This window comes from Erpetoichthys calabaricus, chromosome 7 (assembly GCF_900747795.2).
Source record: "Erpetoichthys calabaricus chromosome 7, fErpCal1.3, whole genome shotgun sequence".
In the NCBI taxonomy this organism is placed as follows: domain Eukaryota; kingdom Metazoa; phylum Chordata; class Cladistia; order Polypteriformes; family Polypteridae; genus Erpetoichthys; species Erpetoichthys calabaricus.
The window spans coordinates 97,144,592-97,171,362 of record NC_041400.2 but is presented as its reverse complement, the minus strand read 5'-3'; the positions used below and the strand labels follow the sequence as shown (position 1 = coordinate 97,171,362).

Here is a 26,771-nt window from a genome sequence, read left to right as displayed (position 1 = left end):
TTTCAACTAATTTGCGACCTGATGGGTAAAAGCGCAATGCTCAATAAAAAAAAAGTATTTGACTGTTTACATCACTTTGTGTATTTGTGTGTTTGTAAATCTTGGTATGTCTGCCGCTTTCTTTTCTTTTCTTTCTTTCTTTCTTTCTTTCTTTCTTTCTTTCTTTCTTTCTTTCTTTCTTTCTTTCTTTCTTTCTTTCTTTCTTTCTTATATACTGTATATATATTCATTGCATTCGTAGTCTGAGTCCCGACCTGAATTGTGTGGGTGGTTACCTACCAGTACGCCTGATGAGCCCAAATGAGGGGTAAACACGTGTCGCGTACTCTGCATTATTTGACAGTAAATTATGCAATATATATATATATATATATATATATATATATATATATATATATATATATATATATATATATATATATATATATATATATACACAGCTTATTACCAGAATAAAGTCACCTTATCACAGGGCACGCGTGTTACAGTTGGAGTTTAAACTTTATTTTCGTATCACTTGGTTCTAACTGCTAAGTATTATTAAGTAACATATATTTAAACAAAATGAAGACTGAAGTTTTAAGCATTATATGGGTTAGACTCTGCAGCTAGGGGTAGCATATATATACTGTACATACAGTATATTCAGATCCATTTCTGTATCTGTCCCAGGAAGGCTAAGTAACTCTATCATCATGCAAGTACATAATCTTAGAAACGCTACAGCAAGATTTTAAACACAAAGGAATTTCCTTATCTTTCTTTCTTTCTTTCTTTTTTTCTTTCTTTCTTTCTTCAGGTCAGGTTCAGGTCTGATGGCTTGAATAAATCTATGCAAATTACCTTACCATACCTTACTGACAGACTTTAACATTAGTTACAAATCAAACTAAGTTGTCAAGTTTTTCTTTCTTTCTTTCTTTCTTTCTTTCTTTCTTTCTTTCTTTCTTTCTTTCTTTCTTTCTTTCTTTCTTTCTTTCTTTCTTTCTTTCTTTCTCACCCTCATCCTATAGCTTCCCCCAGGTTTCAGATGTCAGCGCACGGACGAGGGCGTTCAGACTCCCCTGTTCAGCTGGCCTGCGAGACGCGTTTGAGATCAGTTTCACTCTTTGTCGGCTCTCAATGGGGGCGGCGGCGGAAACAAACCCATTGTGGAACCTATAAAAAGAAAGGCACTGAGATCATAAAATACCAGACTGAGTGAGCCTTTCTGCTTTCTGATCGTATGCACGGACAGACGGGGCACATCAGTACTTTGATGCAACTGGGCATGCAAGCATAAACTGGTTGAATGGCAACTTAAAAAAAGTTCGCGAAAAACTTCACTTTACATATTTCTTGCAACTTCAGCCCTCACTTGAGTTAACGTAAAAAGATTTAGGAGTATTCTTTTTTATAACCACGGAAAGGAGTCTGATATAAAATTGTCAATTTAGATTCTCACCTCACCGTTCAGTGTGGGTGCAAAATCTGTTTTTACGTTTGAAAGGTAACATCAGGAACAATCAGAATTTTCTTGCATTTTTATCCTGTGTTTCTACGATTCAGCTGATTTGAAATGTTGCTCCCGACGTGCACGCGCCTGTTCTGCCTGTGGCTCCTGCTGGCGGCGGTGCTGAGACTGGGAAGTCTTCAAAACTCTGACGACTCCAGATCGAAGGTGAACGCTATCAAGTCAAGTCTGACAAGTCAGGATCCGACTCAGGCCAGCAACAACCGCTCCGCTGTTTTTCACTCAGCGTTTCATAGCAAGAAAGGCGCCGCTGTTGGGCAGGTAAGAATCAAGGGGTTTAGCTGAGAGGCTGACAGTTTATCATCCGTAGACTGCAGCTACCTGCGCATTGCAGACGTTGGGAGAATTTAGTGTGATTAGCAGATATTGTGCAGAATATTGGAAATTTGAACTTTTTTTTTCTTTCATATAACTATATGCAGTAATAAGGAGCTTTTTAGCTTACGGTTAAAATGCCTTTTAACATTCAGCTCCACACACCAAAGGTTTGCTACTATGCATGTTTTCATGTAGTATTCTTTCTAAATTAATTACGAGCTATTCCAAGATAACAACTTATACATAGATCCCATATAAATCTATTGATTATATACATAACTGAATACGCGTCTGATAGAAAATCGCAGCTCTGTGAATTGTTGTATCGGTGCGCCTTGACTCATCACAGCTATTTGAAAATGTTATTAGGTGGAACATTACAGTGATATAGCAAATTTCATTTAGGGCTTAATGACTGGTAATTACTTCTGAAAACAAACATTGGGTACCAATGCAATTATTTATTAATTACTTTTGCATCACACATAGTGTCAAAGTGTAATTGACCACGTAACTGATTATATAACCTTTTTATTAGCAATTTAATGAATGACACTTGTGTTCATATTTTAACAAACTTGATCACAGTAATGAAACACTCTTAATATGATGTTAACACCCGTTATTCTTGTTTTCAGCAGGGCAGTATACACGTTTTTAACGGCACTGTAATGATAGATAGATAGATAGATAGATAGATAGATAGATAGATAGATAGATAGATAGATAGATAGATAGATAGATAGATAGATAGATAGATAGATAGATAGATAGATAGATAGATAGATATGGTACTGCTTGCTTACCATTTAGGAAGTAAAAAGTAAATGCATTTTTTGATTTACATCACCCTGCCCAGTAAACCGAGGAACACTACGTTAATCTTCATAGGTTCAGTTTTTCCTTCCCGGTAACTATCAGTAGTATTCTGATCTTGACATTTTCTAGTGAAAGTGGCGTAATGGTTGGCGCTTTTGCTTCATAACTCTGCATTGTATTTCTCTGCGAACTACTCTGTTCTTTTTATACAAAATTCATTAGCAATAGTTAAGTGTTGCAGTGATGGATCTTGCATGATGCTTTTGGAATAGTCTCCAGATCTCCACAATTTTGTAATAAATGCAGTTTCGGGAAACAGGGCTACATTTTCAACGGTGGGAATTCAATTATTACTACATGTTGCACACCTTAATCTTGTGTTAGTGGTGGAAGTGTTTTTGGTGTATAAGCCACTGGGCAGCTTAAGTAGACTGAGAATGAAGTGTTTCCTGTTGGCTGCCTGTATGTGTATGTCAGTTTTCTTCTACATGTGAAAGACATGCAGGTTAGATTATTCTAGACGAACGTGTCTAAGTATTTCCTGCAATGGACATGTATCTCATCCAGAACTGCTTTATCCCTTATGCTTATTTGGTCCCATACACTCCTGCTGTATGTAACCCTGTAATGGAAACCAGAGGTTCCAAAAATATATGGACAAGGAACAAAAAAGCCACATACACTTTGCAAATACTGATTTACTTTTAGTTAAGTAGATTGATAGTGGCATCACTTAGAAGAACCAGTCTGGCATCTTTATTTTTAAGAGTAAATATAGTAAAATAAAGACCAGCAGAGGCACATTGGTTAGTACCACTGCTTCACCTGGGCTTGAATCCAAGCCCTCTTGTGTGTGGAGTTTGCACGTTCTACCTGTGTATATAGTTTTTTCTGTCTCTGCTTAAATCTAAGTTGGAATAATCAAAATGAATTTTGAATTGAATTAAATTGGTGGTTTTACTTGTTTAATCTGAATCATAAAACAGGAGGTACATTTAGGAAGACATTTTGCTAATTAATATATTGTGCATGGTTTTCAGCTATACTGAATAACTTCCTGTAGTTTTAATTTTATCTTGCACTCCAATAATCAGCAATTTTGCTTATTGTTTACATATGTTTGATTAAGAATAAAAATGCAACATAAAATTTACAACTTTAAAAAAACATAATCAGGCACAAATACATTTAATTTAATATGGAATACTTAATGTATATATATATATACATATATATGAATATATGACTACTTTGTACTATGTCAGGATATATTTTTCAATAGTCATGTTTTGTGTTTGTGTTGTAACTAAGTTTTTCTAAGTAATTATACTGTCTTTATAGTAGTATATAATATGCCAGATTTATAAATGAAAGTATTTAATTAGAAAATACTGAATTAATTTGAACTGAATTAAAATTAATAGAATTTTTTTAAAAACTTTATTTTTAAAGTTAATTTTTCAGAAGAACACTCCTGTCTAAAAAGTAATATACAGTGGGATAAGCTGATTTCATAGCCATATAAATATTTTCATGACATTTCTGGATATTAAACAACAAGCAGTTTTTATTCCCCCTAAGCAATTTGGTTTTCTTCCCATTTGAAATGCTTTTTACACAAATAACTTGAAGTTTAGACTCCTGCTTGTGAGAAAATTAGCTACAGCTTGCTGGGATTTGAAGGAATTGGGAAAGCAGATATAGATCATGAAGGTCTTCTGTTCCAATAGCCACAAGGTGCGGGTTTAGAACCCACAAGTATTCAAACAAAGCATTTGGAAAAATTAAACAATTTGTTTGTGTACCAAGCTGCACTATTTAAATCATACTGAAAATGCCTTTTTGGTAATGTAATATATAGTAATGTGTAACAGACTTTATTGAGTAGAACATGAATTCTAAGCAGAAGAATGCAGTTTTAAGGGAAAACAGAAATGCTTACAATAAATGTGTAAGGTTTTTAAGGTGAAACTACAGAGATTAATAATCAGAGTAGCATGTTACCATGAACACCTTTTACCTTTACTATTAGCATAATAAAAGGTATATTTATAGATGGGTTACAATTACTTCTCCAGCAAACAACTGTCATATAAAGCACTGGTTTATTTTTCTACGAAAAAGCCAAAAACATGTTATACTTATGTGATCACCTTAGACGTAAGGTAAAATAAGATAATCCTTAATTGATGAATAAGAGTTGATGAGTGCATAATTGTGCACTATACGGACGGTCTCCCTGTTTATGTTTGGCTCCTGTCTTGTGCCCAGTGCGTCAAACAAAGTCTCTGGCCTTAAGAAAATAAAGTAAGAGATGCAGGTTCTGAATCTGATTGGATATTAATTTGTTTTGTGTTAATAACCCCGAACTTGTAATTACTTACAAAGTAACCTTAATACTATATACCCTGTATTAAAATAAAAATATGGAGTACACAAATATACATATATACATAAAAATCATTTTAGACTTAGAGTTGACACCAAATCTGTTTGAGCTAGAGTCAATGTGCTCGGTTCTGGGCACTTGCCTAAACTGTCTTGAAGCGGCAGCAGAGAGCAGAATGTTAGCTAAGCTGCTGGCTATTTTGAATAATGTCTCATATCCTCTGCATGGCACCCTGCTCAGCCTGAAGAGAACCTTCAACACAATACTGATTTAATCATGGTGCTCCACGGAGGTTGTTGCCAGCTACCATTAGCTACCATGACATAACCCTTGGTTAGAGGTTATGCCATTTGAATATATACATTTTACTTAGATTATTTTACTGTATTCATTTCTGTTAAATTCTGAGTGGATTTGTTGTAGTGTTTAAATTTTGGGAACTGCTACTCCACACCTTTTATTTTTATGTATCTATCTATGGACCTGAAAGTTTTTCCAAATATGGAATTACTGTTCACTCTGATACTTTTTTGTCAATGTGTCAAAAATTTTGTTACCTAACTTAAAATTAAATTTAATTCCATTGTATGAATTAATGCAAAATAGTAGAATATGAATATTTTTATTGAAAACCTTTCAGAAATGGAATAAAGGAAGAATTCTTTTGAACTATAGATATGAAACCATGTTCAACTAAGAGAGGTTTTAAACAGGACCATCACATTAGAAAGAGTGTGGCATAGTGTTTGCTGGGTAGAGAAATCCATAACAGTGGTGTGTTACTTGTAATAAAAGATAATAATAATGTACTGTGATATAAACAGAATGGTATTGGCGTATACAGTAGCAAACATGACAGCAGCTGATTACAACACTGCATAATGTGGTGCTTTTTGAAGGTGTCTTTTGACCATGCGAGTGTGTTCTTTACAGTCCTTTTAAAGTAGAGTTTCTGTAGTTGTGGATAAGGGTGAGGAAATGGATGGAGTCAGACTTGAGTAAGTCATCTTCATCTACATCAGTAATGTTGAAGCTGTGGAGAAAATAGTCTGGTTTGGTAATTCCTTTGTTACTAGTCCTTTAAAGAACAGTTGAATGAATGTGAACATTCTCATCTTTGTAAACTATTTTGTCTTGCAGGTGTAGTAATAAGTAACACAATATGATTGAACATGCTAGTTTCTTATTTAATCAGAGTAGATTGATAATAATTTTGATGAGCTGGCAAGTATTATACATCTTTAGAAGTTGTTTGGACAATGGGGATTAGCAGCATGTGATTCTGAGTAGTTGAGTATTTCTGGATTATTGAATGTAATATTCAGTTTGGTGATAGAACAAAGTGAAAGGTCAATTACATATTATCCATCCAGCAATTTTAACAACTGTTTATCTTTGTCACTGTCACATGGAGAGTATTTCTACTAGTAATAACAATGGGCAGCACAGTTGGAACGTATTTAATGCTGCTGCCTCACAGATCCAGGACAATGGGCTCAGTTATTCTTTTTCCACATTTACATGGGGTTTTCTCCAAGTACTCCAGTTTCTTGTCACATTCCTAAGATTTATTGTCCACTTTCTTAAATTCACAGCAAGTGCAGTTTTATGGTTTAACTTTTTAAGTTTTACCTGGGAGGTATTGTTATGTACTGGCTAAGACACATGAGTTGAACACCCAAGCTTTTAGGTTCAAATCCTGCATCCAGCTCAGCGTGTGACCCCGAGCAAATCATTTACACTGCCGTGGTAACATGAACAGCTGTAATTAATCTAAACTTGCAAGTTACCATCCTTCAGGTTGTCATCCAAATAATAATAGGAATGAAATATGTGAAAAGTTAATTGATGGTTTTAAATTGGCCCAATGTAAGTGAGAGCGTATGCCCCATGATGGACTGGCAGCATTGGTTTTTGTCTTGCACCCATTGCTGCTGTGACTCAGTTTAACTTGGATTTAGCAGGTTTAAAATCATAGATTAATGATGGAAGAAGCACTGTTCAGGGTTCCATCATCACTGTAAAATTCATTTTAACAGAAACAAATGTTTCAGGGCAGAGCTTTTTTTTTTCAGAGAGAAACAAAGTGCAGAGAAAAAAAGTTCAATGACTGTGTTTATTGTATGCTTATGCTCCTCCATAAGTCCTTCTTAAACAATGTTCTGTCCTAAACCCATAATTGGATTTATGGTCTATAGATTACACAAATTAGAAAAACAAAAAGCAAACATAAGAAATGACATGGGCCAAATGTCCTTTGCTGGAGTTTAGGATAATTCTTTCCAGTCCTTTTCTAAAACTGTACTATATCAATAAATGGCTCTGTGAAGATGGAAAAGGATGATCTTGATTAACACGTTTATGAGTGAAATTATCTTTGAAGGGCTTACGATGGATTTCTTCCTTGAACAGTCTGGCACATTTGTTTCTGTACTCACTAGACTAGCATAGTGAAAATGCCTATGATGTCACTGGTTTCTGATATGCCACACATTTTTTTTATTGCCTAATATGTTAACACTTTCATTTTTCTAGTAAACAACTGAGTTAATTTGCTGGTCAAGTTTCACTTTTAGATTAATGGATAACAATCAGAGCAGAGGAACAGATGAATGTTTAGTCAAGTAAGTATAGCCATTTATTTAGATGTTTATGCAAAGCAACATACAAATGGCTGTGCTGTTTTTGTATGTATCCAATTGTAGCCTCTAGTGTGTTAAATAACTTGTTGAGGTTCACACAGTGAGTCAGTGGTAGGGATTAAATTGGCAAGGTGCCAGTAGACCACACTGCTTGATGAACCACAGGAAAGAAAAGTCCGCTTGGGTGGCTTTTCATAACATGCTGTATTTGTGAGAAGAGTTAGTGTGCATTTCAGAAGCTTTCCCCAAAGCTGCTGCAAGATGCTTTCAAGACAATCTGTTTATGCTGTCACCACCTCAAAGGGTGGTGAGAATATATGAAGATTTCAGTTTATACTGTTCTCGGTGGTGATATAAACATCAAAAAACAAAGAGAAACTTTCAAAGGTATCATGCAAAAAACATTTCAAAGATAGAGCAACATGGAAGTTATGAGAAGTATAAACCTTCATGAAAAGTTTAAAAGAAAGTTATCAGTTAAAGGGATATCCAAAAATGACTGTTTTTGTGTGTATTACTTGCTCCGTGTTCTTTGTAGAGGTGGCCAAGAAAAAAAATTGAATCTAATGTTTACAGTATATGGAAAATGGAGATCACAAAGTTTTTGAGACATTGGGCTTCAGTGATGACCCAAATTCAAGAATAGTAAACAACATCAAAACAACCTTGGAAAAAAAATATCAAATTACTCAGGTTGCATAATCCACATGTGAGATATCTAGTCATATGTTTTCAACATCTAAAACACATGAAATTTGGCTAAACTATAGTTAATTAAACCACTTCTTTAAAATGCTCTCCTGCACGGGACAGAGAGGAGCACGCTCAAACAGGATAAAGTGTCTGAACTGAAGATTTGCCTCCACTCCCCCATTCTGTGCCCAGTAGTAGCTCTTTGACTGGCTATCGTGACACTTCACGTGTTATCAAAATTGCATAATGTTGTCTAGGAGAGGAGTAGAATTAGAGATTAAATGTTAAACAAATGACTAAAACAGGTGGAAAAGACAGTTCTGCATACCCAAAGTGTTTCACCAAATAGAAGGTCGATTCATCTGTGTAGTTTCACATACTGTTATTAAATAACTCTAATGTCCTACCAAAAGGAACATAAATGTAATGATCTATGACGATTCAAAGGTTCAATCTCATTTGAGCACATTTTAATATCATATACAGGTGGATTTTTCAGCAATGACATATATAATATTACTTTATCAAAAATAAATATATTTAGGATGTTGTGAACATATGACTCAGCAACACCAGCATTTTGAGATTCTTTAATGGATGTTTTAATATCGTTTGCTGTTGTCCAGTATGGTTGAAACCCATTGTATCAGGAATTTTCTTTTTTCCCTCTATGAAAACATGTATTTAAAAATATTTCTTGGCCTTCGCTACAAACAATGCCAGGTGAGATACAAATATAAAAATTCTAATGTTTGTGTAGAGTATTCCTTTATTACAAATTTTAATGCAGTCTAATACATGTAAATAGCCAAACAAAATTGCACAATACTCTGTCCACTCAGATTCCCATTCTGGCTCCTCTTTGATTCTTGTGAAGTAGTTTTAAAATATTCTAAATGAGACTCTGGGAGCTTTAGTAAGACACATCTCCAGTGAGGAGCAAACACATCTGCATTATGTAAGCATACAAAATAAATCAGGTGCATTGGATCAGTGGGGTCTAATTTAGGTCACCTTTTTAGCCTGGAGTTCCTTTACATTTGATTAGATAGTATTTATTAATCCCATGGGGAAATTCAAATATATACAGCAGCAGAAACATAAAAAAACAAGTATACAGACTCACAGGACCAATCACTGAATCAGTCAATCAATAAAAATAAAAAAATGTATATTGTGCAGATATTTAAAAATTAACTTAACAAGTACATCATTAGACTCCAAGAGAACTGCTCCTGGAAGTGATGGAGGGGATTTTTCATGATGGCATCCATTTGTGCCACCATTCTCTTTTCCACAACAGCTTCCATTGTGTCCAGGGTTCACCCCATAATGGAGCAGGCTTTCCTGATAAGTTTGTTCAACAATTGTGCTTCTTTTCAGCTCAAGTTGCTTCCTCAGGAGGCTGCAGCGTAGAACAATACACTGGCTAATACGGACTGGTAGCACATTTCCAGTGGCTTACTGCACACATCAGAAGACATTAGTCTCCTTAGCAAGTGCAGTCTGCTCTGGCCTTTCTTGTACAGTGCCACTGTGCTGTCAGACCTGTCCAGTTTGTTGCTTGTGTGAATCCCCAGGTACTAGTAGCTCTGCACCACTTCCATGTCCTCCCCCTGAATAGTGACTGGTCTCAGTGGCTCCTTGGCGTGCCAGAAGCCCACTACCAGCTCTTTTCTTTTCCTGATTTTGAGTTGCAAGTTGTTGTCCCTGCACCCCAAGACATAGTTCTCCACAACCTTCCTGTGCTCCAACTCATCTCCATTATTAATGCAGCCTATGATAGAAGAGTCATCTGAACATTCCTGTAGATGGCAAGTGCTGGTATTGTGCCAGAAGTCTGTTTTGTAGAGGATAAATAGGAAGGGAGACAGAACAGTTCTCTGAGTTGTTCCAGTATTACACACCATCATTTCCGGCACATAGTTCCTCAGCCTCACAAACTGCTGTCTTTTGGTCAGGTAGTCCATGATCCAGGAGATTGTGGGGGAATCAAGATTCAAAACCTTGAGCTTTTTACCTGGTTGATGATGCAGAATAATGTTAAAAGCACTGGAAACATCAAATAAAATTATCCTAACTGTGGTATCAGCTTTGTCAAAGTGGGAATAGGATTTGTGTTTGAAATTTCTCCTCACAGCTAATGCATTACACAACCATTTCTTATTACAGTCAATGTAAGATATTATGAAAGAATGTCAGAAATTCCTAAGGTTGACCAGCCAATGAATATCAAGTGCCAAAATATTTGCTCAGACATATAACTCTATTGGCACCTACAGTTAGGTCCATAAATATTTGGACAGAGACAACTTTTTTCTAATTTTGGTTCTGTACATTACCACAATGAATTTTAAATGAAACAACTCAGATGCAGTTGAAGTGCAGACTTTCAGCTTTAATTCAGTGGGGTGAACAAAACGATTGCATAAAAATGTGAGGCAACTAAAGCATTTTTTTTAAAACAATCCCTTCATTTCAGGGACTCAAAAGTAATTGGACAATTGACTCAAAGGCTATTTCATGGGCAGGTGTGGGCACGTCCGTCGTTATGTCATTATCAGTTAAGCAGATAAAAGGCCTGGAGTTGATTTGAGGTGTGGTGCTTGCATATGGAAGATTTTGCTGTGAACAGACAACATGCAGTCGAAGGAGCTCTCCATGCAGGTGAAAGAAGCCATCCTTAAGCTGCGAAAACAGAAAAAACTCATCAGAGAAATTGCTACAATATTACGAGTGGCAAAATCTACAGTTTGGTACATCCTGAGAAAGAAAGCAAGCACTGGTGAACTCAGCAACGCAAAAAGACCTGGACGTCCATGGAAGATAACAGTGGTGGATGCTCGCAGAATCATTTTCATGGTGAAGAGAAACCCCTTCACAACAGCCAACCAAGTGAACGACACTCTCCAGGGGGTAGGCATATCGATATCCAAGTCTACCATGAAGAGAAGACTGCATGAAAGTAAATACAGAGGGTGCACTGCAAGGTGCAAGCCACAAGCCACTCATAAGCCTCAAGAATAGAAAGGCCAGATTGGACTTTGCTAAAGAACATCTAAAAAAGCCAGCACAGTTCTGGAAAAACATTCTTTGGACATATGAAACCAAGATCAACCTCTATCAGAATGATGGCATGGCAAGAAAAAAGTATGGAGAAGGCGTGAAACAACTCATTATCCAAAGCATACCCCATCATCTGTAAAACACAGTGGAGGCAGTGTGATGGCTTGGGCATGCATGGCTGCCAGTGGCACTGGGACACTAGTGTTTATTGATGATGTGACACAGGACAGAAGCAGCCGAATGAATTCTGAGGTGTTCAGAGACATGTTGTCTGCTCAAATCCAGCTAAATGCAGTCAGATTGATTGGGTGGCGTTTCATGATACAGATGGACAATGACCCAAATCATACAGCCAAAGCAACCCAGGAGTTTATTAAAGCAAAGAAGTGGAACATTCTTGAATGGCCAAGTCAGTCAGTCACCTGATCTTAACCCAATTGAGCATGCATTTCACTTGTTGAAGGCTAAACTTCAGACAGAAAGGCCCACAAACAAACAGCAACTGAAAGCCGCTGCACTAAAGGCCTGGCAGAGCATTAAAAAGGAGAAAACCCAGCATCTGGCGATGTCCATGAGTTCAAGACTTCAGGCTGTCATTTCCAGCAAAGGGTTTTCAACCAAGTATTAGAAATGAACATTTTATTTCCAGTTATTTAATTTGTCCAATTACTTTTGAGCCCCTGAAATGAAGGGATTATGTTAAAAAAATGCTTTATTTGCCTCACATTTTTATGCAATCGTTTTGTTCACCCCACTGAATTAAAGCTGAAAGTCTGCACTTCAACTGCATCTGAGTTGTTTCATTTAAAATTCATTGTGGTAATATACAGAACCAAAATTAGAAAAAAAATTGTCTCTGTCCAAATATTTATGGACCTAACTGTATACGTTATTTGTGGGTGGTAAGTTGGCAAAGTGGTTGGTTGATGGATCCAGCATCCTGGATTTAAATCCTCCACCAAGTCATTGTCGATGTGATATATGCAGTTTCTCCCAATGTTCATTTTGGTTTCCTCCATTACCTGCAGAGTTCTATCCACATCCCCAAAGAAATATTGGTTAGGTTAATTGGTGCTTCAACTTGACTCAGTGTGTGCATAACTGGGTGTTGTCTTGGAATGGAATACTGTCCAGTGTCTGATCTACCTGGATTAAGTAGATTAGAGAATTATATATAATGTTTGTGCTTCTTAAGCTCATAAAGCACTGTGTTCTTAAATAACATGTAACAATTATGTTGAGCAATGGTCCCCTTCCATATTTCTACTTCTACAACCCGCTGCAGTAATTTTCTTTGTTCTGTCATTCATTATGTTCTACTGGAGTCAACAATCTCTACAGTATAAATTATATTTTAATGTCTAAATTCTGTCATGTGAGTACCTTTCTTCTTTTAGTAAGTCTTAGGCATTGCTTTAAAATGTGGCTCAATAGGTTCCTTAGTCTCGTAATATTTAGAGAAACCTGTGAGAAAGTTTAAAGAAAAGCTTGCTTAAAGATCTTTCATGTTCCTTAAACCTTACTTTCTATGCAATTACTGTATATGGAAGCTTAACTATATGTGTGCTGAGATGAGTTGGAATAGCACACATTTCAAAGGTTTCTCTATTCATATCCTCTAAAAGTCAATTAATGATTCTAAAATAACCCTATGTGAATGAGAATGGGTGTCTGCATGAGTCATTGACTGGTGGGTCATCCAGAGTTGGCTCCTGCTTTGTTCTCAGTGTTAATGGTATAGCCCTCTACAACCCTGAAATGTATAATGCAGGCTTGAGAATGGTATGGTATGGACATTTCAGTTTTGGCTAGCATCCTATCTTCATGTTGGCCTTTTTAAGCAACATCTAGTACTTTGATGTTTTACTATTGTCTTATTGTAGGAAAAATGTCATCAGGCCAGCTACCACTGTCAGCCTGTCTAAAATATATAAATGTATCCAGTCTAGAGCTACTGTGTTTAGCAAAGTTGATGAAATCATTAGATAAAGTAAACAAAATGGGGAAAACTGGTCTGAACATTTCAAATCCAATGTATAATCAGCAAGAGGGACTTTCTAAGTGTTGCTTTACTGCAAGGATAAATGGTCTGTCAAAATTCTTTCTTTTAAAAGGCAGAGTTTTTATTCTTCATAATTACAGTTTACTCTCAGTTGTTCTGCAATAAACAATGATAAATGTACAGTTCATTTATAATTGTCTTCTCTTTTCAAATGTAATTGAAACTTACTAGTCTAAAGAGGTGATTTTTTTAAACAAAGAATTTCCTGAATATGAAAAGAAAAGGAAAATAATATATAACATTATATGTCCCAGTGGTTAGGCCTGATATCCTAGACCTCCACAAGTCTGTCTATGTGGTGCTTGCAGTTTCTCCCTGAGTCTGTATGGATTTCTTGGGGGGTTTCTCAGGTTTTACTCTCACATCCCAGAAACATGTTTGTTCGCTTAAAAAGCAACTCTAAATAGGCCCCATTTGAGCAAATCTGGGGGTTTTCATAAGTGTACTCTGTGATGGATTGGCACCCAGTCCAGTGCTGGTTGCTGCATGGCATTCAGTGATGCTGAGATAGGATGAAGTAGGTTTGATAATAATGGATGGAGATATAACAATTTGGTTCCTAATTTTAATTATATGTAAACACATTAACTCCATTACTGAAAGCTTTAAACTCCCACTGTCACTCATTTTGAACATAAGAGTTTAAAATGAAGATATAAAGGGTACTTGGGAATTTTTTTGACTGTTTTCTTTCTTATTTTTCCTCATACCGTGATCCCAGCTTTTACTCCTGTACATCCGAAAAGGTAGGCCCTGTATTTCTAAAGAATATTTTCGGTCAAAACTTTCCATGTCTGTAACACATGTAAAATACAGTATGGGGCAATTCTTTAATGAGTTAAATGACTTTCTGCATCCATAAGGTGAGGTTTGGCACATTGTTGAAATGTGGAATTTATCAGGATTCAGCAACATAACATTTCCTAAAACTGCACAAAAAAAAGTTAACAAGCTCCAACATCTGTATGCTTTTGCTTTGTTCTTGTTTTCAGCTTTATTATTCCAAGATAATATTACATGACTAGTAAAGTGCAGGAAACAAAATAAGGAATAGTTTTCAAATGCTGAATAGCACAAAGATATTTAACTGGAATAAAGTCTTAAACTAAAACATGAAAAGCAGTATAATTGTAATTAGAATAGCATGGTGGAACAGTTTCTTATCCTGCTCAAATCCTGGCTCTATTTTTTTGAGTTTGCTTGCTTTCCTTGGTACTCCATTTCCCTCCCAAGAACAAGTGTGGGTATACACATCGGTGAGCCTTGTAATGAACTGGCCTTCCATTCAGGATTGGTTCCTGCTTGGGTTCAATGCTGTAGCGATAGATAAGCACACTAAGAATTTGAGAGCTGGCTGTAATTTGATTAATATATTATTAGGAATAAGTGGGGCCACCTATTCTTGAGTGAGCTTGCCTCAAAGTGAAATGGCACTACAGTAAATCATACTTTTTGAAGGCACATTTTCTTTATAGTCTTAAGTATCGCAGTGACAAGGGGGTGAGTTTATTTAACAAAGACCTTGATCGTACTTGAAGACCAGTAGGATCACACTTCCTATATGGAAGTATGCAGATTTCTGCTCATTCTGCTCCTTTTCCCTTGTCACGGATGAGCGGGGACACTGCCCGGCCGGGACGCCTGGACAGTTCCCGAGTTGGACGATACTTCTCCTCGGCCACGAGAGGGCAGCCGCTCGGGCCTAATTGGGGCCACAGGAATGGAGCCAGGACACTCACCACTGTGAGAAGACGTTGCCACCGCCAGGGGGCGCCGGGACAGTTAGGGAGTCCTGGATGGCAGCACTTCTGCCACACCAGGAAGTGCTGCCGGAAGTAATCCCAAGGGCACCCGGTGTGCTTCCAGATGTTCTCCTGACTCTTCCGCCACACCAGGAAGGGATGTCAGGGGGAGCACCTGGGGCTCATCCGGGTCATAATAAAAGGGGCCACCTCCCTCCACTAGGAGAGCCAGAGTTGGGAGGAAGAAGACGAAGCTTGTGAGGAGGGCGAGAGGAGGTCGAAGGTGAAAGAGAAGAAGAAGAGAAAGAAGAAGAAGAGAGAAAGAGAGAGAAGGTTGAAGGTGAGAAGAGAAGAAGAGAGAAAGAGAAAGAGAAGAAGAAAGAGTTGGTGAAGGAAGGCATTGTGGTGCAAAGAGGAAATAAAGAAGTGTGTTTTGGACATTCTGGTGTCTGTCTGTCTGTGTCTGGGGGTATGCTTTCCACACCCTATATTTCTAGTTATTCATCCATTTTCTTATTCATTTGCTGTACTGTAGAGGTGCTGACAGCTACTCTACTGTCATTATTTGACTTGACTTAGTAACCCAACTTCAGCAGTTATGATTGTAATTTTTTTTTCTTAAAATGTATGCATAATTAAGGCAACTAAGCAGGAACTTAAGATGTACAAAGTTAGTGAGATAAGGAAATTGTAACAAAAGCAGCAGAAAATAACCTTTTAGGAGGCCAATACAACTTTTTAGGTTTTAAAGTATTTTTTTGTGAGTGGCAACTATATAGTTTCTACAGTAACTTATTTACAAAATTCTAGTCATCCTCCATCTTCCACTTGTAGACTCGCAGGATCGGTCTGATATGGCCCATTTTATTGGCCATTGAAACTTTGTGGCCTACCTGTAATGAACTTATGGAGGATTAACAAATGAAAAAGAATCAGGAGATGGAGAACACAAAATCATAGTTAAAAAAAGGAAACAAAGTGAGCAGGAATATATCAATTACTAAACCAAAAGTCAAAGCCAGAGAAACTTGTGAAAGTCTAAGCCCCAAAAATATGTGTTAAAAAACTTCTAAGCACCGCAAAACGTTTTTTTTTTAATCTACTGTCTTGGACAACTTTGAAATATAAGGTGATGGCTTTTATATTGTCACCATAGGAACATCACATGCCATGACTTCTGGGACTCACAAGGTCACAGCCACATTAGTGTTACGATCTTTGTTACCTTTTAATTTTTCCTGACCTTATTTTGTATTATTTCTGCTGTATTTTCTTTTATACATAGGTTTTGAAACATGACGATTTCAATTCTGCCATTTATATTATTGTAGAAAATTTATTTAAGGAAGTTAAAATATTTTCATGGTTTTTATGACTCCATTTTTGTTTGGTTATTGGTGCTGCCACCGTAGTTCCATAGCTACAACACTGCTAAGCACAGAGAGCTGAAGTCATCCTGGTTATCTGAAATTGCAAGTAACAACTGTATTTTAATCATGTGCATTTTCTTGGTTCATTTAACATTTACAAAATTTTGACCTAAGACCTTTTGACTACAATATAGTTTATTATATTGGGTGTTGGTGATAGATACAACTGATTTTTTGCAACAAATCTTAGCTTTGTGTCACACCTATGATTACTTCTCATTTTCTGGCCTCCTCATAACTTTCTGCTTCCATTACAATAGGCAGAACAGTTAACAGTGGTAAACAAAATGGCAATGAGCCAAGATAATAAAAACAATCCTAAAACTTATAAAAATCATCAAACTATTTAAATAATCAAATCCTACATCTTCCAAAACTTTTAAGTAGCAATAAGACCTGAGATCAATGGATGTAGCTCACAATTGTGATGGATCAATAATATAATTTACAACCACCAGCTTTCACACAACAGTACCAATACAAAAATTATACCTAAGCAAATAATGGTTTGCCTGAAACCCCCTGCCCAAACTCTGGTCACACAAGGTCAAAAGCAACCTGACTTCCACACTGTCCCCCAGTTCATCCAGAGACCGTTAGCGGCCAGGCTAACAGGGAGATGTGTAATAAAGTGTTTCTCACAATGCTAGATTTGCAACCCTTTCTGCAGTGGGAGAAAATGAGATCTGAGATCCAGAGTCATTAAAACATTATTAGTAAATGTGCTTTAGTTTAAAACAATGTGCAATGCATAGACTACATTGTGGTACCCAAGTTGATTTGATGTTTTTTATCACCCTTTACAGAATCACAGTGATTAAGCTTGAACTAATTTGTGTTTGTGTCAGTTCATCTAAAAAAACGTGGGGACAAGCTTCTTTGTGAACTTTTGCTGAGTGAAAGTGCTGCACTTGTTAACATATCAAAATACAATAATCTTAACTTTTCTTATTTTAACTGTAAATACCATTTCACACTTGTTGAGTTCTGTGCCCCTGGAAGGCATTGGAATGAGCAGGGGATAAAAGCTTGGAAAGAATCGATATGTTGCTTCTTTGGGTGACACAAGCCTTGTAACACTGTTTGAAAGCAGCCATTTTAGTATCTTCAGGTTCAAATTTTTCATTTAAAAGAAAAGTATAGCTCACATTGACTGCCCTGTTTATGCTCTACATGACTTTTCTTAAAGGCACACAGCTTAATTTTCAATAAAGGCAGCATATAACAATTTCAGTCACATTTTCATGTTGTTAACAGTGCTTGAAGTGGAAACAAAAAGTTGCAAATACTCTGCTTCTTGGTCCTCCTTGAGATGCGCTACATACTTTACACAATTTCTTAATTAATCTTTCTCCCTCACAGCTTTGAGTGCACATGTCATTTGTATATTATATTGAAAGAAGGGTTCATTCCCTTTGGAGTTTCAAGCATTTGGTGCTTGTATGCAACCGTCAATGCTGGTGCTCTGACACTAAAACAGAAAATGGCAAGTACAGCGTTCCAGACCCACTACAAGCCCTGGTAGTAAGATTACCAAATTTTGCATAATGCTGGTATAGAAGCTTTTTAAAAATTTGGTAGTTCAGTACTTTTCTGGTACTGGTTTGCACCGGCTAACTCCTATGATATTCAAAATCAACTCTGAATGCAAAAAAGTCAACCAAATTTCTGAACAGTGTGATTAGGGTTCTCCTGCCTTCTGTGTAAAGCACATGGTGGTAGAAGACCATTTCCTGCCTCAGAGCTATTAAAATGTACTCTTTAATTGTTGTATATCTTTTTTATTTTGCATATTAAATAATTTAATAAGAGTAGCAAATGAAATCCAATTGTTCTATTGCTGAGTTCCATAGTTATAACAATATGCCTAGCATAACATTTTCAGTTCCACTTATTTCAATTCAGGGTCATATCCTAGTAGTATTGTCCATAAAATGGAAAGCAAACTAGCATTATGATGCAATACACTGCAGGGCCTGCACGGTCACCTACACTCACACTCAGTCAATTCAAACATTGCAAGTTAACCTCACACACATAGCTTAGAGATGTTTGAAGAAAATCAGATTACCTGGAGTAAAAGTACATGCGCACATAGGGAGAATGTCCAAACTGCAGCACTGGATCCACGAAGTAAGAGCGGTAATCAATGTGCCAACCTCTGGCCAGATTCTTTTAATAAGAATTAGATTTATGTTTATTGTAACATTGGATTATTGTCACACTATACAGCTCATCCATGTGTTATGAATCCCTTGAGGTTTTTTGCTGTTGTATATAATACGTATTTTGTTACCATTTCTCAGGTTAATTGCTAAATTACAACATTTTAGATAATTTAATTCATGCCAGATCTTCTTTTTGTCATTTTATGCTCCTGATTTTCTGGAACATCACATATACTTGTAAATAGTAGCTAAGTATTGAAAATAAAATAAGCACATGTTTATCCATGTATAAATTTTTGACACTCCTTAGACTGATACAGGGTCATGGGGAGCTAGAGCCTATTCTGGTAGCAATGATTTCAAGAAGGAACCATTCCTGGATGGGGATGTTAGTCAGTCACAAGGCCCACTCATGCATACATAGCTACTCTTACTCGAATTGAGCCCAATTTAAAGTTACTAATAAACTTTATCCACATGAGTATGGAACAAAAACCAGAGCGCCTGGAGAAAACCTCACAGACGACCCAAGAAAAATGGCACTCAAACAGACACCAGGCTGGGATTTGAAGCCAGATGTTGAACTACCAGGTAGCAGTGCTAAGGTCTGCACCGCTATGCCACTCTAACACAAGTATAGATGGCTTAAGAGGATAAAAGGTGTGACTTGAATGCTAAAACTGATGAAGCTGCATAGGCAGAGAGCTTTAAAAAGTAGTATCCTTAAGCTTAAAGAACATTCTCAAAGAGTTGTCTCGAATGCATTTCTTATTGTAAAAAGACTAGATTAGTAAATTTCAGGAATCTGACAGGTCAGATGGGGTATGGGGTATGGGGTATTAGAATTAACAGCTATGCAAGTCACTAGCAGTGTAGCAGTCATGTTCTGACATGGCAGTCACAGAGTTAATTTGCAACAAGCTCTAAACTTCCACTAGGCCGAGCCAGTGTGGTAAATCTGTATCTTTATGAGCAAGCGTGTAGTATAGAAGGATAATGAATTTTGCATGCTTAATCATTGCAAGGGGAGTGTTGATCGAAGGCTGGCAAACTTGCCATTGCTATAATAAATCATGATGGCTTATTTATTTATTTATTTTTTAAATAAATGGACCCCTGGGTATTTGGGCTCAGACCACCAGCTGGCAGGTGGTCCAAAGGATTTTTGCAATGATTGTTTGCACGAGCAAATAAACTATTCCATTAATTTTGGCTAAACATAATAAAGTTCAGCCCAAGAGGAAGAGATGTTTGTAAGATTTTTTTCTTTTTTACAATTAGGAAATAACCAAAATAGATTGCTAGAAAAGCCCTTTTAATGTGAATTCTTTGATTCTAAAGCTCTGTTTTATTCTCTGCTTTTACCACTATAAAAATAAAAGTTTTTCAGCCAGTGACATCATGCTGCCTTGATTTCAATGAAAAGATTTTTGTCTGACATCTTGAAACAGACTGTTCTTTATCTGAAACCTCCATGCTTTTAGAGAGGGGAGTTTGTGCTTTTTCTATTTTGAAGTGTCTAAAAGTGAAACATGCTTCACCATGAAATATATGAATGCTGCTGAGCTGTCCTTTTTCATTAGGCTGTCTTAAATAATGCCTTTTTTGTATAAAATGTCCTTGTGCTGTCTTTGCTAATGCCACTGCATAATTAAAGGCAACTAAAAAGTAAACCTAAATAGCTTTGCAAAAGTGCCTTTCATATGGCATGAAGTACACTGAAATTATGTAAATTCTGAGCTATTCATGGTGTCAAATGGAAATGTACATACAGTAAAACAATTCTAAGAATTCAAAAGTGACCTGAGTTTTTGTGAAATTAACATCCTAATACATTATAGTAGCTTAGTTCGAAGGTGTTTAGGTTATGTTTAATTGCTCTCTTGTTACACTTCTGTAAGCATTGGGTAGTGAGATTTAAGCTTTCAACTCATCTAATTTGAAAAATAATAATATACCGTAACGAAAAACATCTATTAGAATAAAAAAAATGCAAATTCAGAGTACATTTGATATGATGTGCAGAAATCTAAAATTTTCTTTATTTTTTTTAATGAATACAGATGTTGACAGTCTAAACAGGGACTTCAGACTATATTTTTCCTTTCTGATTTGTGAAGGGAAATCTCTGAAAACCCACTAATTGATACTGATGTGCAAGTAGAAAACATGCTTAGTTTTTCTCATACATTCTCACTAAAAAGTACAGAGTGGTACTTAAAGTCAAGTCAAGTCAATTCCAATTTATTGTTATGTGTACATATTACACTGAAATACCCAGATTTACTTCCCTGTCTTGTAACTCTCTAACTGAAGTTTATGTGTATATATTTTCTTTTATAATCTTAGTCCATGTTTAATCTAAAGATAGAGATGTTGGTTTTTGGTTAGTTGGTAATTTAACCCTTTTATAGTGAGTGTGGATGTATATGTACCAATTCGGATTTTTCTTTTTGCCTTGCGCCTGATGCCTTCTCGCATCTCGGTAATTCGAAAAGAAGATGCCTAGATAGAGGGATTCAAACAGTATAGAAACCTGAAAGTTATACAGTATAATGTATGTTTACTTAAAAGAACAAGATTGTTTTTTAAGAGGTTCATATTTATGATAAAATTATGTTAATATTATAAGATCCTTTCATCATCAGACCCACTTATTTATATTTAGGGTCATCTGGTAAGAGTCTATCTTGATGGTTTTTGGTACTATGGTAATTCCAAAGTGGAATTACCATCTTTCGAGCCCTATATTTATATATATATATACAGTATATACATATATTGAGAAACAAGCCCAGACACAGACAGAAACTGAGACAGCCAGAAGTCCCAAAACATACACTTTTATTTCTACTCCTGCACACAGCACCAAACAATACACAAATCAGCAGTAAAGCTCACAGTCCTTTCTCTTCTATTCTCTCTGTTGTCACCTCTACTCCACTCCTCACAAGCTCCGTCCTCTTCCACCTGACTCCGGCTTCTCGAATGGAGTGAGGCGGCCCCTTTTATGTTGCACCTGGATATGTTCCAGGTGCACCCCGATGAACCTCCCGCAGCACCTCCTGGTGAGGCGAAAGGGCACGCGGAAGCACTCCAGGTGCACTCGGTTCCCCTTCCAGCAGCACTTCCTGGTGTGGTGGAAGTGCTGCCAACCAGGGCTCCAGGATTGTCCAGGCGCCCTCTGGTGGTGGCCATGGACCCCAACAGGGTTGAGCTTCCAAGCTCTCCATTCGTGACCCTGATGTAATCCAGGGGGCTGCCATCTTGCACCCCGGGGAAGATATTGACCCTCTCCCAGTCTTTCGCTTCTCCAGGTGTCCCGGTGGGGCAAGGTCCCTGGTAGTCAGAAGCACCTACAAGATCATGAAAAAGGAGTAAAATGCTGAGGGTCTCATCTGGTCAAACACATCTGTAGTTTTTTTAAAAGCTACATCTATGACAGAAAGGGGTCAAGTTCAGATTTCTTTATCCAGGTCATTTGTCATTAGGTAATGAGGGTAAACAAATAGATATGTAACTTTCTGGCTTACCTATAAGCACTTCATCCACACTATATATATTTGTTTATTTATTAGCTGCCAATTTGTTACGTACATCTATCTAATGGTCTCCTTTGGCCTTCAGAGCATCATAAATTCAACTGGACATTTATTCCACAACAAAATGGATGCATTGTACCATTGGGAAAAAATTGCATTGTGCCATTGCTGCAAATTAGATGCCTGCACAGTCATACTGCGGACAGCCCTTTCAAATGATCAATGATACTTGATAGGTTTGATAGGCTCAATAGGGTTTATATACATAAAGAGTCTGGGTAAGAATACAAGCCAGTTAAGTTTGAAGATAATACCAACATAGGTGGAATAGAAGATAATGTAGAATCACCTGTATTGTTACAGGGGGATGGGGACAGTATACATTCTTGGGTAAATTAGAGACAGATGAAATTTAATGTAAGTAAATGTGAGGTATTACACATAGTGAAGTAAAGTATCTAGTAAGAAAGTAATTAATCTAGGAATCATAGTAGGCTCATCACTATCTACATCAAGACTATGTATAGACGCAATCAAAAATGCCAAAAAGAAGTTAAGTTATATATTATAATGTGTGGAGTAAACGTAAAGGGAGGTTATGTTTAAGTTACATAATACAATAGTGAGCCCTCATCTGGAGTACTGTGTGCAGATATAGATCAAGGTGTTTAAAATTAAAAGATTCAGGGACTGTTCAAAGCACTAAAGTTGTGGAAACTCACTGTCATGTTCTTGGAACCATTTGGTGATACTACTTGCCTTGTGACATGGTGTATTAATATATTGGACGTGTCCATCCAAGTGTGGATAAGGTGTAGACATGAAAAGCTTAATTTTATTGGTATCAATGTTTGGATAAACCTTGCTGTTCAGACATTGTTCAGTGGGTATCAGGAGTACTAATTTGTGGCAGGCAAACATTCCCCACCATGCTCTCACTGGCCTATACTGCTATGTGACATACTGAAATGTTGTGAAGGTACTGGGGTATACCTAATATACTGACAACTCTTTGTATATGCATGAATAATAAGAAAATCACACAAAGACCCAATAATAGTTAGGAGTTCAAGAGGGGCAAACCTTGTTTAATGACATTAGTTGCTGGAAACCAAAATAAACATGTTTTAAATGAGAGCTTGTGCTGTGGGCACACCACTGTGCCTCTAACAATTGCTGCTCATATCTGATGAAATAGTGTTGTTTCTTCTGGGCTATATATTCTGGGGGGTCAGTGACAGTGTGGTTTGCATCCCAGGAATTCTTCACAGGAATCTCAGGAATTCTTCTATGTCATGTTTGTTGCAGCTGTAGAGAAAGAAGGAGGTCGGTTAGTGGGTTTGTTAGTTCCCTCAGTATCTTTCCCCAGTGTTTTATTCACATTGGTCCTTGTAAGGTTCAATATAGATTCAGTATATACTGTAGGTATATAATATACAGTGTACCTGTAAATATAACCATTCATTCTGTCCCAGCAGCATGAGGAACAATACAGGAATACCTCTATCCACATTAGCCCATTTTAAATTCTCTAATTAACCTGACATGCAGATCTTTAGGATAAGAAAACTGGTGTTCCTGGCTCTGACAATGACTGAGATGAGATTGCCTAACCCAGCAACACTGGACATAAAGTAGGAACCAGATCTGGTGAGAGTGCCAGCCCATCGCATGTACTGCTCAAGCATACAGTACATCCCCACTCACGTGAGGCCTTTTTAGAGTCCACAATTAACTTAACCCGTCTTTAGGGATGTGGGAGAAAAACACATGCAGATACAGAGAGAATATAGTATGTAGAAAATTCAACTAGCAATGTGCCTTTCATTGTCATTACATAATTAATAAAAAACATGTTTTTTTGGAAACAAATATTCCACAAATTTGTAAATTACTAATTATAAGAATAGTATTACATGTTATTTATTTCGCACATTTTCCATGCTCAAATGTAAACTTTTCATTGAAGCTAAATGCCATGTATCCTTTAACTGTGCAGCTGAATCAGCATTTGACCTTGGGTGACCATGTGAAAAAGGTCTCTCTTCTTTGTCTGGTTTGTTATAATTGTACAGTAAATTAGAAGACAAATGTGTGACTTGCAGAAAGCCATCTCTATGGTAAGTTGTTATAATGCCTGCAACCAATGATTAGAGAACTTCAGTATCAATTAATGAACAGCTACCTGACAGAAAAAGGCATAAATCAGGTCAACAGGAAAATGCTTGCTATTAAACATCGTATTGATATTTTACATATTGTCACTCTTTATAGTCAACTTTTATAATTTGACCATTTCCCTGCTGATTTTTTGCTGTTTACTGTACTGTTTGCCTGCGGTGGGTTGGCACCCTGCCCAGGATTGGTTCCCTGCCTTGTGCCCTGTGTTGGCTGGGATTGGCTCCAGCAGACCCCCGTGACCCTGTGTTCGGATTCAGCGGGTTGGAAAATGGATGGATGGATGTACTGTTTGCTGACAATATATAGAATAAATTATATGATGGGTGGTAAAATATTTAATGTTTTTGTTTTTCCTCCATTTGGATATTTATAGTACAGTGTTGCTCTGTCCTGACGTTCCCATTGTTCGAGGAGTGATGGTGAAGAAGCTCAATGTGGAATTATTCAGAGTTTAACAAGAGGAGAGCAATGCTGTCCTCTGCTGAGCACACTCAGTCCTCACTCATCCTGTTAGGCACATGTGATACCTGGACACTGGTGAAACAGTTTTGACAGAAATGTCACTTGAGATGTCATCAATTTGGTGACTGACAGTGGCTATAGTACCAAAGCAACAATATGAATAAAGGCTTCATTTTGAATGCATTGAACAGTACTAGGATATTGAAATGAATGTAAATGTAATATAATGAAACTAGCTTAACTAAATTAATAGACACCTGAAATTGAACCTATCCAGGCGGCATTGGGTACAAAGCAGAAATCAGCCCTAGACTGGGCACTAGACACTCACATGGCCCACACATACACACATATCAAGACAATCTAACTTTATCTATTAAAATACTAGCATTTCTTTGGCTGATGTGGGCAGAAAGCACATACAGACAAAGGGAGAATCACCACACACAGACATCGTGTCAGCCCAGGATACAAACCTAGAACAGTAAATCTGGGAGGCAGCAGGGCTAACCACTGTGCCTCCCATGTTTATATTAAATGTTTTCTAGAAATTGAGTTAGATGCCAATAGAATAAAGGAGCAGAATGGTGTTTCTTTTTCTTAAATATACCTTCAGCATGGGCATCTCACATTCCTCCATGCTTAAGGGGCTATACCCCATTATATAAGTCTTCATTGTTTACCAATCTAGTGGCCAAAACTTTATCTGAGGGTTGGTTAATCAAGTGTTTTTAAGTTACTGAGCTAGAGTAAGCATGTGGCTTCCTTCCTTTGGAATAGTTTCTTTGGTTACAATGTGCTGTGTGGTCCTTGTATTGTTAAAGCGTCTGTGTCTTGGTAGTTCAAGTCAGACAAAGTGACAGTCTTGAATTAACCAATAAGATTTAGAGTTCTTTAAATATATTCCAAGGGTTAAGTGCAAAAGAAAATTTGTGGAAAAAAAAAAACTTTATTGTGTGGACCACCCAGTGTAATCCAGAAGACATGAACAGAAAAATAGATGAACCACTTATGTGAAAAAATTATTTGAAAGTGTACCAAATGTGAAAAATTAAGCATTTATGCTGTTAGATACTGCATTTTGATCTGTTTCCAGGACCACAAATGTTTTAGTTGTGGTGGAAAGCTATTAAAGATATTTGTTCAGTCTGTATTGTTGGTTATTTTTCAGTTGTAGGTGCATGTCAATCTGTAAAGCTTTTAATAGCAGTTAGATATAATTAGACATGCCTGCAAACAATAGCAAGAAATAAAAAAAATAACAATTTAAAGGGGAATTGCTCTATTCTCATTAGACCCATAAAAAGAACAGCCTTCAGTTTTTGACATGGCACCTGCACCTTTAAAACATTGACCACAGTTTAGTGTAAATCGAACTTTATAAGTGAAATCTCTCTATTCTTGTCTGCTTTCTATTAGTAACATTGTCAATGAGATGTCTGATGTCGGCTTCTCTGCTTATTATCGATGTCACTCGTGTCTTGAACAGACAGCTAGTTTGCATAACCCTGAATTCCAGCATACTATATTTGCTTATTAAAAACTGATTAGCATTATTTATTCTGATATTACTGTAATTCTGAAATAGCATGCCATATATCTTCCTATGCAACCAGGTGCAATAGGGTTTTTTAATGTACATATTGAAACAAAAGAAAGGCCTGTCATATAAAACCTGTTAACTTAGTCATGGGCATATTCTCTGTATAAAGTCAATTTCAGCTTATACTGCAAGCTCACCAAC

At 36.8% G+C, this 26,771-nt stretch overlaps 1 protein-coding gene across 1 annotated transcript in view; it reads left to right on the top strand.

Moving 5' to 3' along the window:
• The first annotated feature begins 1,111 nt into the window (after positions 1–1,111).
• Positions 1,112–26,771, top strand: part of dkk2 (dickkopf WNT signaling pathway inhibitor 2) — a 99,726-nt gene continuing 74,066 nt past the window's right edge. Inside the window, exon 1 of the mRNA XM_028805202.2 lies at positions 1,112–1,774. Within this exon, the coding sequence (XP_028661035.1) occupies positions 1,559–1,774 (216 nt within the window). The 5' untranslated portion in view covers positions 1,112–1,558. The remainder of the gene's footprint in view (positions 1,775–26,771) is intronic.